Below are 14,414 nucleotides of genomic sequence, written 5' to 3'. Positions count from 1 at the left end.
TTAGCGGACAATGTATATTTAATATATATTTCAAATAATTCCATATCTTGTTTCATCTTTCCTCTTGGACCGCACAACTATATCTATTCTAGCAAGCACACCATCAATTCCAACGGAAGAATCTACAACGTCATCAACTACCACGTCGCCGTTACCTACCACAACATCGCCACCAATAAGTACAAGTCCGACGCATACTACGACTACGCCACCAGGTATTCATAACCGTATTATGAGTTATTCACGAAAAACAGTGGGTGTTGAATCATTTCATCTGACTTCACAGTCGATTGGCCATCTTGTTCACCAACAGGCAATCAGATTGACTTTTATGATAGTCATTATTCATGTTTTGCCAAACAGTGCTGTTGCTTAATTTGATTTAGGTTGCATTACTGTATATTGATGTGAACTTATCATATGATAAATCAGTATTTGCTACAAAAATACAGGGGCCAAACTTTCAAGTAGCCTTTTAATGTAAATTTGACATTATTTAAATGTCCGTATTTTCCTGTCAATCGTATTGTGTTATCGACAGATAACTTTGAAAGCTTATATAGATATTACAATAAATATGATCATATTTCTCATTACTAGCTAAACACTGACAACTCGTCAAAGTTAATGTTGTAAGGGTATTCTTTTGATTTGCTATGCAAATGTTTTAAAAACGTGAATAAAAAAAACATTTTTTAAAGTCACTGTGAAAAGGTCTTTGTTCCTAAATATTTGTAACATTTTTCTTTAATACGTTTCAGGTAACAAATATCAATTGTGCGAAACTGTACTCAATGTATTCAATTTTACCAAAGATTCAATGATCTATAACTTTGATAATAATTACGCCGCATATAACTGCAGTGGGTTTGATATTAAAACAATGTATTGATATTCGGTTGTATTTTTGTTTTATAAGTTACGAGTCCTGTCTTGCTGTCGTTTGTAAAGTATTCACAATAGTAGCGTTTCTGATTTACTTTCATCTTTATTTTCAGAATGTTACGTCAAAACTATCTCTGTTGAAAATCCGGAAATAGTTACCGTGAAATCTATCAACGGAAGGATAGAAGGACTTGACTTTTCTCCAAATCAGCAGCGTGCAGTAGTTACCTATGAAATCACAGCTAGTACAGGCGAGGTTGCATTTTTGCGATTCAAGGCCAATGCTTTGCAATTGGAAAATATGAAGCTCGCTGTATTTGACGAAAACAACAACATTCGCTCTCCTCTCTATGACCATGAGGTATATTTTATTTCTAATTATATTTAAGGTCTCGATTATTTTATCTCGAATGAACGGACACATACCATGTTTGTACTCGATCTTCTGACTGTTCATCCGGTTATAATGTAGTATTGCCTAGACCATCACCGCTACACTGTCAACGCGTTTTTCATGAAATTATAGCCTAAAAATGAATCGCCATTACAATTACAAATATGTTTTCCTCACAGGTTGACGGACTTCCTGCAGATAATGCCACAATAAATGAGGATCTGAAAAATACAACTGGTGTAAAGTTGAGGGTTACTATATATTCTAATACTTACAATACCCCTCAACTAGTATTCCAGCAAATCGAATATTGTGAAGGAGGACGAGGTAAGTTTCTAAATGATACTGAAACCCGCAGATGCTTATTGTTGTAATTTTGGAATAAAAAAAACAAAATAAGAAATNATCCGGTTATAATGTAGTATTGCCTAGACCATCACCGCTACACTGTTGACGCGTTTTTCATGAAATTATAGCCTAAAAATGAATCGCCATTACAATTACAAATATGTTTTCCTCACAGGTTGACGGACTTCCTGCAGATAATGCCACAATAAATGAGGATCTGAAAAATACAACTGGTGTAAAGTTGAGGGTTACTATATATTCAAATACTTACAATACCCCTCAACTAGTATTCCAGCAAATCGAATATTGTGAAGGAGGACGAGGTAAGTTTCTAAATGATACTGAAACCCGCAGATGCTTATTGTTGTATTTTTGGAATAAAAAAACAAAATAAGAAAGTGCACGTTTAATGTCTGTCAGTAGTCATGGAAATATTTTTGTGTGAATTTAAAATTCAGGTGACAAGCAATATCCAATCGAATTTCACCCGACTATTTGTGGCAATTCTGATAATTGATGAACAGAATATGATCACATACTGAACACAGCGAGTCGGGAATGGAATGGAGAGCTATTTCTATATATTTCTATATGTTGCGCTGTCTTTTACTTCACAACGACTTTTATTACTTTTCTAGCAACCACGCCATCGATGACACCATCAATTCCAACAGAAGAATCAACAACGTCATCAGCTACCACTACGACGCCACCTACCACAACGACTACAACGACTACAACCACAACACCTATTCCAACCGCTACATCAGTTTCAACATTTACACCCACTTCAACCATCACACCGACTTCATCGACAACGCCCACTAAAACCACTACACCAGCTGAAACAACTTCAACAACTTCGCTCTCTACAACCACAACGACTACAACGACTACCACTACCCCGCCAACACGGACTTCAACGACAGGTATTTATAAAGAATAACTTGAATAATGATATTGTGTCTGGTTGTACATATCCAAGCGAGTAAAACAATGAAAGCCCTGAAATGAGAAAGGTTGTTTTGCCCATCCTTTACCACATACAGATCGAGCCGATGATCTTGCATGTGCCAATGGTTTGATTTTAGGACATCGATACGGAATTTTAAATCGCACCTCAACGCATAAAAGGTTGTTTTGCCATATAATTCGCTTACGTTCTATGTATCTGCTTTTGAATGAAAACTGTGAAATTCGTGTCGATCTTGCTTCATAATACTATAATAACAGCGGCAACCTTTCATTGAACATAAAAGATAAAGTGTACATAGTCACGTAACATCAATCACAACCGTTATGTTCGTGTTTTCCAACAACACACGGAACAGATACCATTTGTAAAGAGTAGGTCAGTGTACTGCTGAAAGGCCACTCGTTAATTACCTTAGGTAACAGTAGTTTATGCCGTTGCTTTCACATTCGTGTATTGAATATAAAACAAACCCTCTATGGAATCGAAAGACCTCTTTAGACTCGATTATTTTTGCCATAAACCTTCATATTTTAAGATTCCATCGATCTTTCTTAACCAATGCTTGATATTATCTAGTTTCAAAGAGCCCCCTTCCGATAACAAAGCCATTCGCAACAAATAATAAAATTGAATAAAAAACGATTTTAGCTTTATTTACAGAATGTAAAGGTCCAAGCTATTTTAGCGGACAATGTATATTTAATATATATTTCAAATAATTCCATATCTTGTTTCATCTTTCCTCTTGGACCGCACAACTATATCTATTCTAGCAAGCACACCATCAATTCCAACGGAAGAATCTACAACGTCATCAACTACCACGTCGCCGTTACCTACCACAACATCGCCACCAATAAGTACAAGTCCGACGCATACTACGACTACGCCACCAGGTATTCATAACCGTATTATGAGTTATTCACGAAAAACAGTGGGTGTTGAATCATTTCATCTGACTTCACAGTCGATTGGCCATCTTGTCCACCAACAGGCAATCAGATTGACTTTTATGATAGTCATTATTTATGTTTTGCCAAACAGTGCTGTTGCTTAATTTGATTTAGGTTGCATTACTGTATATTGATGTGAACTTATCATATGATAAATCAGTATTTGCTACAAAAATACAGGGGCCAAACTTTCAAGTAGCCTTTTAATGTAAATTTGACATTATTTAAATGTCCGTATTTTCCTGTCAATCGTATTGTGTTATCGACAGATAACTTTGAAAGCTTATATAGATATTACAAATAAATATGATCATATTTCTCATTACTTGCTAAACACTGACAACTCGTCAAAGTTAATGTTGTAAGGGTATTCTTTTGATTTGCTATGCAAATGTTTTAAAAACGTGAATAAAAAAAACATTTTTTAAAGTCACTGTGAAAAGGTCTTTGTTCCTAAATATTTGTAACATTTTTCTTTAAAACGTTTCAGGTAACAAATATCAATTGTGCGAAACTGTACTCAATGTATTCAATTTTACCAAAGAATCAATGATCTATAACTTTGATAATAATTACGCCACATATAACTGCAGTGGGTTTGATATTAAAACAATGTATTGATATTCGGTTGTATTTTTGTTTTATAAGTTACGAGTCCTGTCTTGCTGTCGTTTGTAAAGTATTCACAATAGTAGCGTTTCTGATTTACTTTCATCTTTATTTTCAGAATGTTACGTCAAAACTATCTCTGTTGAAAATCCGGAAATAGTTACCGTGAAAACTATCAACGGAAGCGTAAAAGGACTTGACTTTTCTCCAAATCAGCAGCGCGCAGTAGTTACCTATGAAATCACAGCTAGTACAGGCGAGGTTGCATTTTTGCGATTCAAGGCCAATGCATTGCAATTGGAAAATATGGAGCTCGCTGTATTAGACGAAAACAACAACATTCGCTCTCCTCTCTATGACCATCAGGTATATTTTATTTCTAATTATATTTAAGGTCTCGATTATTTTATCTCGAATGAACGGACACATACCATGTTTGTACTCGATCTTCTGACTGTTCATCCGGTTATAATGTAGTATTGCCTAGACCATCACCGCTACACTGTTGACGCGTTTTTCATGAAATTATAGCCTAAAAATGAATCGCCATTACAATTACAAATATGTTTTCCTCACAGGTTGACGGACTTCCTGCAGATAATGCCACAATAAATGAGGATCTGAAAAATACAACTGGTGTAAAGTTGAGGGTTACTATATATTCAAATACTTACAATACCCCTCAACTAGTATTCCAGCAAATCGAATATTGTGAAGGAGGACGAGGTAAGTTTCTAAATGATACTGAAACCCGCAGATGCTTATTGTTGTATTTTTGGAATAAAAAAACAAAATAAGAAAGTGCACGTTTAATGTCTGTCAGTAGTCATGGAAATATTTTTGTGTGAATTTAAAATTCAGGTGACAAGCAATATCCAATCGAATTTCACCCGACTATTTGTGGCAATTCTGATAATTGATGAACAGAATATGATCACATACTGAACACAGCGAGTCGGGAATGGAATGGAGAGCTATTTCTATATATTTCTATATGTTGCGCTGTCTTTTACTTCACAACGACTTTTATTACTTTTCTAGCAACCACGCCATCGATGACACCATCAATTCCAACAGAAGAATCAACAACGTCATCAGCTACCACTACGACGCCACCTACCACAACGACTACAACGACTACAACCACAACACCTATTCCAACCGCTACATCAGTTTCAACATTTACACCCACTTCAACCATCACACCGACTTCATCGACAACGCCCACTAAAACCACTACACCAGCTGAAACAACTTCAACAACTTCGCCCTCTACAACCACAACGACTACAACGACTACCACTACCCCGCCAACACGGACTTCAACGATAGGTATTTATAAAGTATAACTTGAATAATGATATTGTGTCTGGTTGTACATATCCAAGCGAGTAAAACAATGAAAGCCCTGAAATGAGAAAGGTTGTTTTGCCCATCCTTTACCACATACAGATCGAGCCGATGATCTTGCATGTGCCAATGGTTTGATTTTAGGACATCGATACGGAATTTTAAATCGCACCTCAACGCATAAAAGGTTGTTTTGCCATATAATTCGCTTACGTTCTATGTATCTGCTTTTGAATGAAAACTGTGAAATTCGTGTCGATCTTGCTTCATAATACTATAATAATAGCGGCAACCTTTCATTGAACATAAAAGATAAAGTGTACATAGTCACGTAACATCAATCACAACCGTCATGTTCGTGTTTTCCAACAACACACGGAACAGATACCATTTGTAAAGAGTAGGTCAGTGTACTGCTGAAAGGCCACTCGTTAATTACCTTAGGTAACAGTAGTTTATGCCGTTGCTTTCACATTCGTGTATAGAATATAAAACAAACCCTCTATGGAATCGAAAGACCTCTTTATACTCGATTATTTTTGACATAAACCTTCATATTTTAAGATTCCATCGATCTTTCTTAACCAATGCTAGATATTATCTAGTTTCAAAGAGCCCCTCTTCCGATAACAAAGCCATTCGCAACAAATAATAAAATTGAATAAAAAACGATTTTAGCTTTATTTACAGAATGTAAAGGTCCAAGCTATTTTAGCGGACAATGTATATTTAATATATATTTCAAATAATTCCATATCTTGTTTCATCTTTCCTCTTGGACCGCACAACTATATCTATTCTAGCAAGCACACCATCAATTCCAACGGAAGAATCTACAACGTCATCAACTACCACGTCGCCGTTACCTACCACAACATCGCCACCAATAAGTACAAGTCCGACGCATACTACGACTACGCCACCAGGTATTCATAACCGTATTATGAGTTATTCACGAAAAACAGTGGGTGTTGAATCATTTCATCTGACTTCACAGTCGATTGGCCATCTTGTCCACCAACAGGCAATCAGATTGACTTTTATGATAGTCATTATTTATGTTTTGCCAAACAGTGCTGTTGCTTAATTTGATTTAGGTTGCATTACTGTATATTGATGTGAACTTATCATATGATAAATCAGTATTTGCTACAAAAATACAGGGGCCAAACTTTCAAGTAGCCTTTTAATGTAAATTTGACATTATTTAAATGTCCGTATTTTCCTGTCAATCGTATTGTGTTATCGACAGATAACTTTGAAAGCTTATATAGATATTACAAATAAATATGATCATATTTCTCATTACTTGCTAAACACTGACAACTCGTCAAAGTTAATGTTGTAAGGGTATTCTTTTGATTTGCTATGCAAATGTTTTAAAAACGTGAATAAAAAAAACATTTTTTAAAGTCACTGTGAAAAGGTCTTTGTTCCTAAATATTTGTAACATTTTTCTTTAAAACGTTTCAGGTAACAAATATCAATTGTGCGAAACTGTACTCAATGTATTCAATTTTACCAAAGAATCAATGATCTATAACTTTGATAATAATTACGCCACATATAACTGCAGTGGGTTTGATATTAAAACAATGTATTGATATTCGGTTGTATTTTTGTTTTATAAGTTACGAGTCCTGTCTTGCTGTCGTTTGTAAAGTATTCACAATAGTAGCGTTTCTGATTTACTTTCATCTTTATTTTCAGAATGTTACGTCAAAACTATCTCTGTTGAAAATCCGGAAATAGTTACCGTAAAAACTATCAACGGAAGCGTAAAAGGACTTGACTTTTCTCCAAATCAGCAGCGCGCAGTAGTTACCTATGAAATCACAGCTAGTACAGGCGAGGTTGCATTTTTGCGATTCAAGGCCAATGCATTGCAATTGGAAAATATGGAGCTCGCTGTTTTAGACGAAAACAACAACATTCGCTCTCCTCTCTATGACCATCAGGTATATTTTATTTCTAATTATATTTAAGGTCTCGATTATTTTATCTCGAATGAACGGACACATACCATGTTTGTACTCGATCTTCTGACTGTTCATCCGGTTATAATGTAGTATTGCCTAGACCATCACCGCTACACTGTTGACGCGTTTTTCATGAAATTATAGCCTAAAAATGAATCGCCATTACAATTACAAATATGTTTTCCTCACAGGTTGACGGACTTCCTGCAGATAATGCCACCATAAATGAGGATCTGAAAAATACAACTGGTGTAAAGTTGAGGGTTACTATATATTCTAATACTTACAATACCCCTCAACTAGTATTCCAGCAAATCGAATATTGTGAAGGAGGACGAGGTAAGTTTCTAAATGCAGCTCTGCAGACACTTTAATATTTTAAAAAACAAATCCTAAACATTTGCAATTGCATGCAAATGAGATTGGCTGTATAAACGTATATTTTTTATAGTACACGCTAGAGCTTGCCAATTAAGTTAATGGCATACTTCTTTTGTACATGCCATGTTGTAAATATATAAGTGGCAGAGACGACAATACAGCTTATATATCTGGATAACTACTTCAAAAAGTAACATGTACGGCATGTTGCATCGTGATTTATTTAGTAAATTCATGAAAAATACTAAACTAAGGAAGGATAACTTGTTCATACTATTCACATTACCATGCACGGATTACTGTATCGAACATGTATTTGGAGCATGATTTTACGATGTTTCAGTGACTACTGAATCCATTGGATCATCCACCGTTCCTGCAACGACTTCAAGCTTGTCTTCGTTACATACTACAGTGTCTACACCTCCTAGTACAATAACAACAAAAATGTCAGGTAAGTTAATGATTCGATTTTTTTTCAGAAGGCGCACATCATTATGACTATGAATATGGTGTTTGGTAAGTGTTATTTTACCAATGGTTTTATTTCTAACATACGAATATATATTAAACAAGTTGGCATGTTGAAAGGACTGATTTAGCATTTAATATTTGACAAATAAGAAATCTCAAAATGCTATTTGAATGCGAGGTTTATTTCGACCCTTTATTTGTATAAAAAATGCTGTTTAAAGCATCATCATATGCAAAGATCGTCCTTTCCATTTCATCGTTTAAGTTTTAGTAATTACTTATTTTCAGAGTCAACGATTCGGTTTGTATAAGATAAAAGTGTTTTTCTTTCAGTGATTATAACACGCATTGAATAAACAAACGACAACCTTTGTTTAAGCTCACATATCATGCTGTCACCATTTAGAAAGTTCAGTGTAACCGACAACCCGGAAAGAAAAGAAGCAATGACGTGTCGGCGTTGTCAATGGTATTAAACATAATAAACGGTAGGTTTGAATCGCTAATAGTATTGCATTTTTTTTCAGCTAATGTACATGTTGTTATGATATTGTTTATCGTCATTTTGGAAGGGATTACCGTGACGGTGCAAAGAAAGAACGATACTTTACAAGACGGTAAGAAATATACGATCATGTATTAACATTTATTTATCGTTTTTAATTCTTTCCCTTTATTTAGCTTTGTTTGAAATTCAATGGTTTTGCTTTTATCTTGAAGATATTTCAAATAATAATTAACTTGCACCACCCCACCAAAATAATTTTGTTTCAAATAAGGATTGTTAAGAATTGTGCTTCATCTGCTTTATGACCCGAGAAAAAGTGTAATATTTTATGGAATTGACTTTTTCATTGCCAAATCAAATAATTTCATCATCATCATCATCATCATCATCATTTATGTATTTCTGTTAACATTGTTAAACGGAAACACAGTCATTTGCGCCTTTACAAGAAGTCTTCCCGGCAAATGTGTGGGTTTACAGAGCGGTAAGTATGACTCCATATGCAATTTCAGTGTTTGTCATATTGTTATCTGGTATAGCGATATCGTTTAAAGACTTTATATTTATAGTGTGAATTGCATGTTTGACCAAAAGTATTACACTCAAAATAGACTACAATGACACATAATACAAATTACAGAAACATTCATTATCCACATCTCTGAATGATCAATAGCAAAACAGATATGCAACTCTTATTAAAAAAAATCAAAAAAATCTTAAGCATTAATGCATCTGTGTTCATAAATATATGAAGATGCAATCATGTAAATTAACTTTGTATTTGGTACCTGCAAAGAAGCCCTCTTCGAACGGAGCTGGATGAAACAATCTAAATTATGGTAAGATCTTATACTTTTTCTTGGTATTTTACATAGTTTTGAAACTTTTGAGTCTTTAATATACGTTCAAGATACCAGATAATAAATACTCACCTAAATATAAACTTGGGCGTGTGTGTTTTATTTTGAAATACCATGTTGCATATAAGCATATGACTGTATAAGCATGTTGTTTCAATATAAAGCCGGTCGAGGAAGGCACTTGGAATGATTTTGTTTTTCAAAATGTGATATGGAATACGTTCCATCATATGGTAATGATATTAACATTAACTTTAGATATACAAAAAAAAATATCGTCTCTACATTCCATCAACGAAAATAAGATCAACAGGGTCACCTGGTGAGCGTAAGAAAACATACAGTCATAAACAAATTGTGCGAATTGTAGAAGTACAAAGATAAAATCATAAACTTTGTATTTATCTGTCTGTTGTGGGTTTTACGTCCTCGCAAAACCAATGTTCATAGCTGTTGTTATTAATACAGGAATTAAATGTAACCCCAGTAGAGGCTACAGACAGGATCTGCGATACTCACCGCACGCAGTTAACACACCTCGCTAAGGATATATAAGGTTTATTCTTTAACGTTCCTACATAAGTGATTTAACAAAATAACGGGTTTCCCGTAATGATTGTGTGAAATGGGCCGGGGAAGGATATTGAGATGTTCAAATCGGTATATACTAAAGTATTTAATGCTAAAAACACAATAATATAATCTATGCAAAAAGTCAATGATACTTAATTTTTTTCTTTCAGTTCTACCAAATCAAAATGTCAATACGGTTTAGCTGTCAGCAAGTGTGAAATCTGATCTTCATCATAGCACACATAAAGGCCGACACGAAATCTATATAGACACACACGAAAGGTAAGAATGTAGATGATACATAAGGAGTCAAATAAAGGGTGAAATGAAATCGATACATACAAACATACATATAGAATGAGAATAAAATCGATACATACAAACATACATATAGAATGAGAATAAAATTGATACATACAAACATACGCATAGAATGAGAATAAAATTAATACATACAGACACATGTAAATTGATATACAGAGTGTAAATGGAATTGATTCAGACACACATAAAGGTCGAGAGTATATTGAAACATTATACACATATACAAAGTGTGAATGAAGTTGATATAGAAGCACACATAGGATGAGATTGAGGTTGCTAAAGACCCGCATAAAGAGTGAGAATGAAGTTAATGTTTGTTAATGCAATGATAATACTTAAATTACCTTAAATTCAATGCATGACTATCTATAATGCATGTATCCTTTCTTAAACGAACGAGCAAAACCCGTACAAAAAAAGGTTATTTTTGTCTTCTATAATTGAATTCCCTCGGCTTTTGAAAGGAAGGAAGTCAAGGGTTGATGACCTCTCGGATTCCTCATTTACTGTATCATATAAAAAAAGGAACTTTAAAATACCACATTCATGTTCTCCACACATCAATCTCCGCACCACTTGTTTACATATCATGTTATTGCATTTAACAGTAAAAGAGAAGTATTTATTACAGTTTCGCATCAATATTTTCATTTATATTGCTTCACCATTGATACTTTATTTTATTATTTTGTTTTTCACCATCTAATTTAAACATGTACTGTATTTATATTTGCAACTTCTTGTCAGGTTAGAAAACAGCAATATACAACATTACCATTTATCATAATTTCAATCATTATTAGTTTTGTAATGGTGATCGGTTAACATTGTCTTAATATTACCTTCACCAAACATAAACATACCATAGATATACAAAAAATCATCCACATTATTTCATAATTTTTCGTTTATTACAGACAAACACATATCTTGACTATATAATTGATATTAAATTTTGAAAAAATAAAAAATAAAATTAATAAAATGAAATAATTTGTTTTGTGTTCTTAATATAATGTCTGCCGTGCTTTTTCAGTTGCTTTGGTATTTTTGCTATATAATACAAAAAACTAAATCCTGTAAATTGCCTTGCCATCTATGTTAGCTATTTAGATTGAAAAGTAAATAGGTTACATATTTGATTTATAATGTTATCATGTTCAGCTAATCTAAACATATTTTACCTTTTTCGTCAGTCTGATATAGGAAGACAATTGTTCGGTATTAACCCATATTAATTCTGTAAATCTGCAATCACACAATAGATGTATTGGTGTTCCTGATCATTTTTACTGAAGTTACATTATCGATTCGCTGAAGCTTGTGTTCAGTTATAATTCTAATAATATGTCATTTGAACTAGTACGTTTTCATGGAATCCACTGAAAGCAGTTGTGGCTGCCTTTTAGTGTAATGTGATGCACCTACCATGTTGATATTATCATTTTTGTTGTTGTTGACAGTGTTTCGGTTACTCGGCTGGAAGTATCTTCGTGGGTTCAAAATCACATGAGCTTGATCATTTTCATGCCAGTATGTATATCTTCTAATTATTTTCATTTTATGGTAATTATTTAAAAGATATCTGCTTTATATAGATAACATGTAAGGTAAACCAACATTTAATATCTCCTATTCTATCATATCGTAATACAATATTTCAATACAATTGGATGAACATTTCGATTAGTTTGGCTGATATTTCGACAAATGCGTTCTTTTATTCAAAATATTTTTTTTATTCAGGAATGTTTGAGAATTATTATAAAGGTTAGTATGTTAATGGATGTGTCACTGCAGGTTGAAACGTATTGATGTAACTACCATAACGGTAAAAGCGCAGATAGATTATAGACAGGTTTAACGGAGCAAGCCATGGCAAATACAGCAACTCAGTCTGATTCACAAATACTTATGTAAGATATATATATATTTATACCAGAATGCCAAAAAAAAAAGAGGCAAATCCTTATTTATAAACAAAATCAATAAGAGTATTCCTGAAGAAACCAATATTTATCATTTGATTTCATCATATGATTTTTTTTTTACCAGAGTGGAATTCCATAAAATTTTTATATAATAGGCAAGATAAATGACAAAAAAATGATAATATAGAAAAAATAAAACTAGTTAAAAAAGGAAAGGAGATAAACGTTTTATAAATTCAAATCAGACTGTTTGTAATGCTCACAGTTGGTACTGGAACGTTCAAGTACAGCATGATAAACAGGCATTACCAGTACATCGTATCTTTAAGTTTTACTTCGTTTTCAAATTATTTATATTCTAACTTAAGAAAATATTTTCTATCTGGTAGCTTTTACGCGATTATATAAATCATATGATTTCGATTCAAACATACAATATATTCAGGAGTGTCTGCTATACATACATACCGACCATCCCCAATATCTTTCATATGTTTTACATGTCATGGTTGAATCATTACGTTCAATTTGTTATTTAGGTTGGAGGTGATACAGCACTGCCTTATACGTGGACTACTTTATAATTGGACAATGTATGGAAGTTGTGCTAGTGAAGACACCATGTGACCTGTGTTAGTGACACTACTTCCAACTGTTTCTTATGGGTGGTCGGTTGGTGCAGTGAATTGCACACTCGTCTTTTACCAAGACGACCGGGGTTGGATTCCCTGATCGGCCGTGAAAAGGTATTGGGTCACCTGCCCGACCACGTGGGTTTTCTCCGGGTACTCCGGTTTCCTCCCACATTAGGAACCGTGCACTTTTCCGTTCGAACCAACGAGAGTGATTTAAATAAGTTTGAATGGCTTATTTCATGATTGTCGCAAATTAAATATATTTAAAGTTAACTGTGTTTCTCTTATATATTTTGTTTGTCAGATTCATTATTAAATCATCGCGTGAAAATTCAATTGATATCGTGAGTTTGTTTTTAAGTTTTGAGGTACAATTGTATATAGATGTATGACCTTATAGATAGTGCTTAACAATGGTTATTATATACACATTATCATAATTGATATATCTATACAATGGGACTTGCAGTACTATTGTCCGTTATAAAAAGGACACGCATTCTTTTATTGATATACGCTGGGAAACTGAGTTAATCACTGTTTTTCAACTTTACAAATGGGGCATATAGTTTTATCACTTATTTGAATTGGTTTAATGATATAATATTGATATTTATACAAATATATGATAAATTAAATAATTACGGATGATGGCGTTAATATTTGAAAAAAGTGTGGCTTTAAATACATTTATTTTTGAAAAGTGACCATGCAATTTCATTATAAAGATATGCAAAATGACAATATTTCTATTAGTATATTCTTCAATTGGTAAGTGTTTACAAAAACAAAAAAAAGGTCGATGGTATTAGCCAACAGCAACGTTTTAATACGCAAATGTGTTCCTCTAAGTTATCGATTTACTGCTTGTATAATAGGACTAGGTCAAACCAATATTCGAACAGTCCGTTTAAAATGAAAAAAAATGCAGACGGATTCAAAACAATTTAAATAATATAAAAAAGCCTGTTTGATGAAATCCGACTTTGTGTCAATTAGCATCAACTGGCAACCTACCTAGCATACATATACATGCATACGATACACATGCTCATTTGACATTTGATATGTTTTTATAATTACATAATTATTAATATAATCCGTATGACCCCTTTCTATATTTCACCCCAGATATGTTTACATAATAACGGTTAAACTTAAATCTACTATCACACTTAAATATGACCAGGTAACAACAGTTTATAAGTTGGTAGCCATTTGCACTTCATAA

General features: G+C 33.5%; 1 protein-coding gene across 7 annotated transcripts in view; it reads left to right on the top strand.

The window, feature by feature from the left end:
* Nucleotides 1-13,456, top strand: part of LOC110442395 (mucin-2-like) — a 73,097-nt gene extending 59,641 nt beyond the window's left edge. The window contains exons 33-47 of one of the 7 annotated variants that reach the window (XM_021485986.1): nucleotides 93-215; nucleotides 999-1,246; nucleotides 1,459-1,606; nucleotides 2,266-2,556; nucleotides 3,377-3,499; nucleotides 4,284-4,531; nucleotides 4,744-4,891; nucleotides 5,207-5,497; nucleotides 6,319-6,441; nucleotides 7,226-7,473; nucleotides 7,686-7,833; nucleotides 8,219-9,699; nucleotides 10,464-10,575; nucleotides 12,081-12,150; nucleotides 13,088-13,456. In XM_021485986.1, coding sequence (XP_021341661.1) covers nucleotides 93-215; nucleotides 999-1,246; nucleotides 1,459-1,606; nucleotides 2,266-2,556; nucleotides 3,377-3,499; nucleotides 4,284-4,531; nucleotides 4,744-4,891; nucleotides 5,207-5,497; nucleotides 6,319-6,441; nucleotides 7,226-7,473; nucleotides 7,686-7,833; nucleotides 8,219-8,376 — 2,297 coding nt within the window. In that variant the 3' untranslated portion in view covers nucleotides 8,377-9,699; nucleotides 10,464-10,575; nucleotides 12,081-12,150; nucleotides 13,088-13,456. Of the gene's footprint in view, nucleotides 1-92; nucleotides 216-998; nucleotides 1,247-1,458; nucleotides 1,607-2,265; nucleotides 2,557-3,376; nucleotides 3,500-4,283; nucleotides 4,532-4,743; nucleotides 4,892-5,206; nucleotides 5,498-6,318; nucleotides 6,442-7,225; nucleotides 7,474-7,685; nucleotides 7,834-8,218; nucleotides 10,576-12,080; nucleotides 12,151-12,363; nucleotides 12,388-13,087 lie in introns of all 7 variants that reach the window. The other 6 variants (XM_021485984.1, XM_021485985.1, XM_021485987.1 and 3 more) reach the window with 6 other exon arrangements.
* Nucleotides 13,457-14,414: the final 958 nt, after the last annotated feature.

Source organism: Mizuhopecten yessoensis, unplaced genomic scaffold (genome assembly GCF_002113885.1).
Source record: "Mizuhopecten yessoensis strain PY_sf001 unplaced genomic scaffold, ASM211388v2 scaffold716259, whole genome shotgun sequence".
Classification (NCBI taxonomy): Eukaryota; Metazoa; Mollusca; class Bivalvia; order Pectinida; family Pectinidae; genus Mizuhopecten; species Mizuhopecten yessoensis.
Note: the sequence above shows the minus strand (reverse complement) of the source record. Positions and strands in the feature narration are given on the sequence as shown.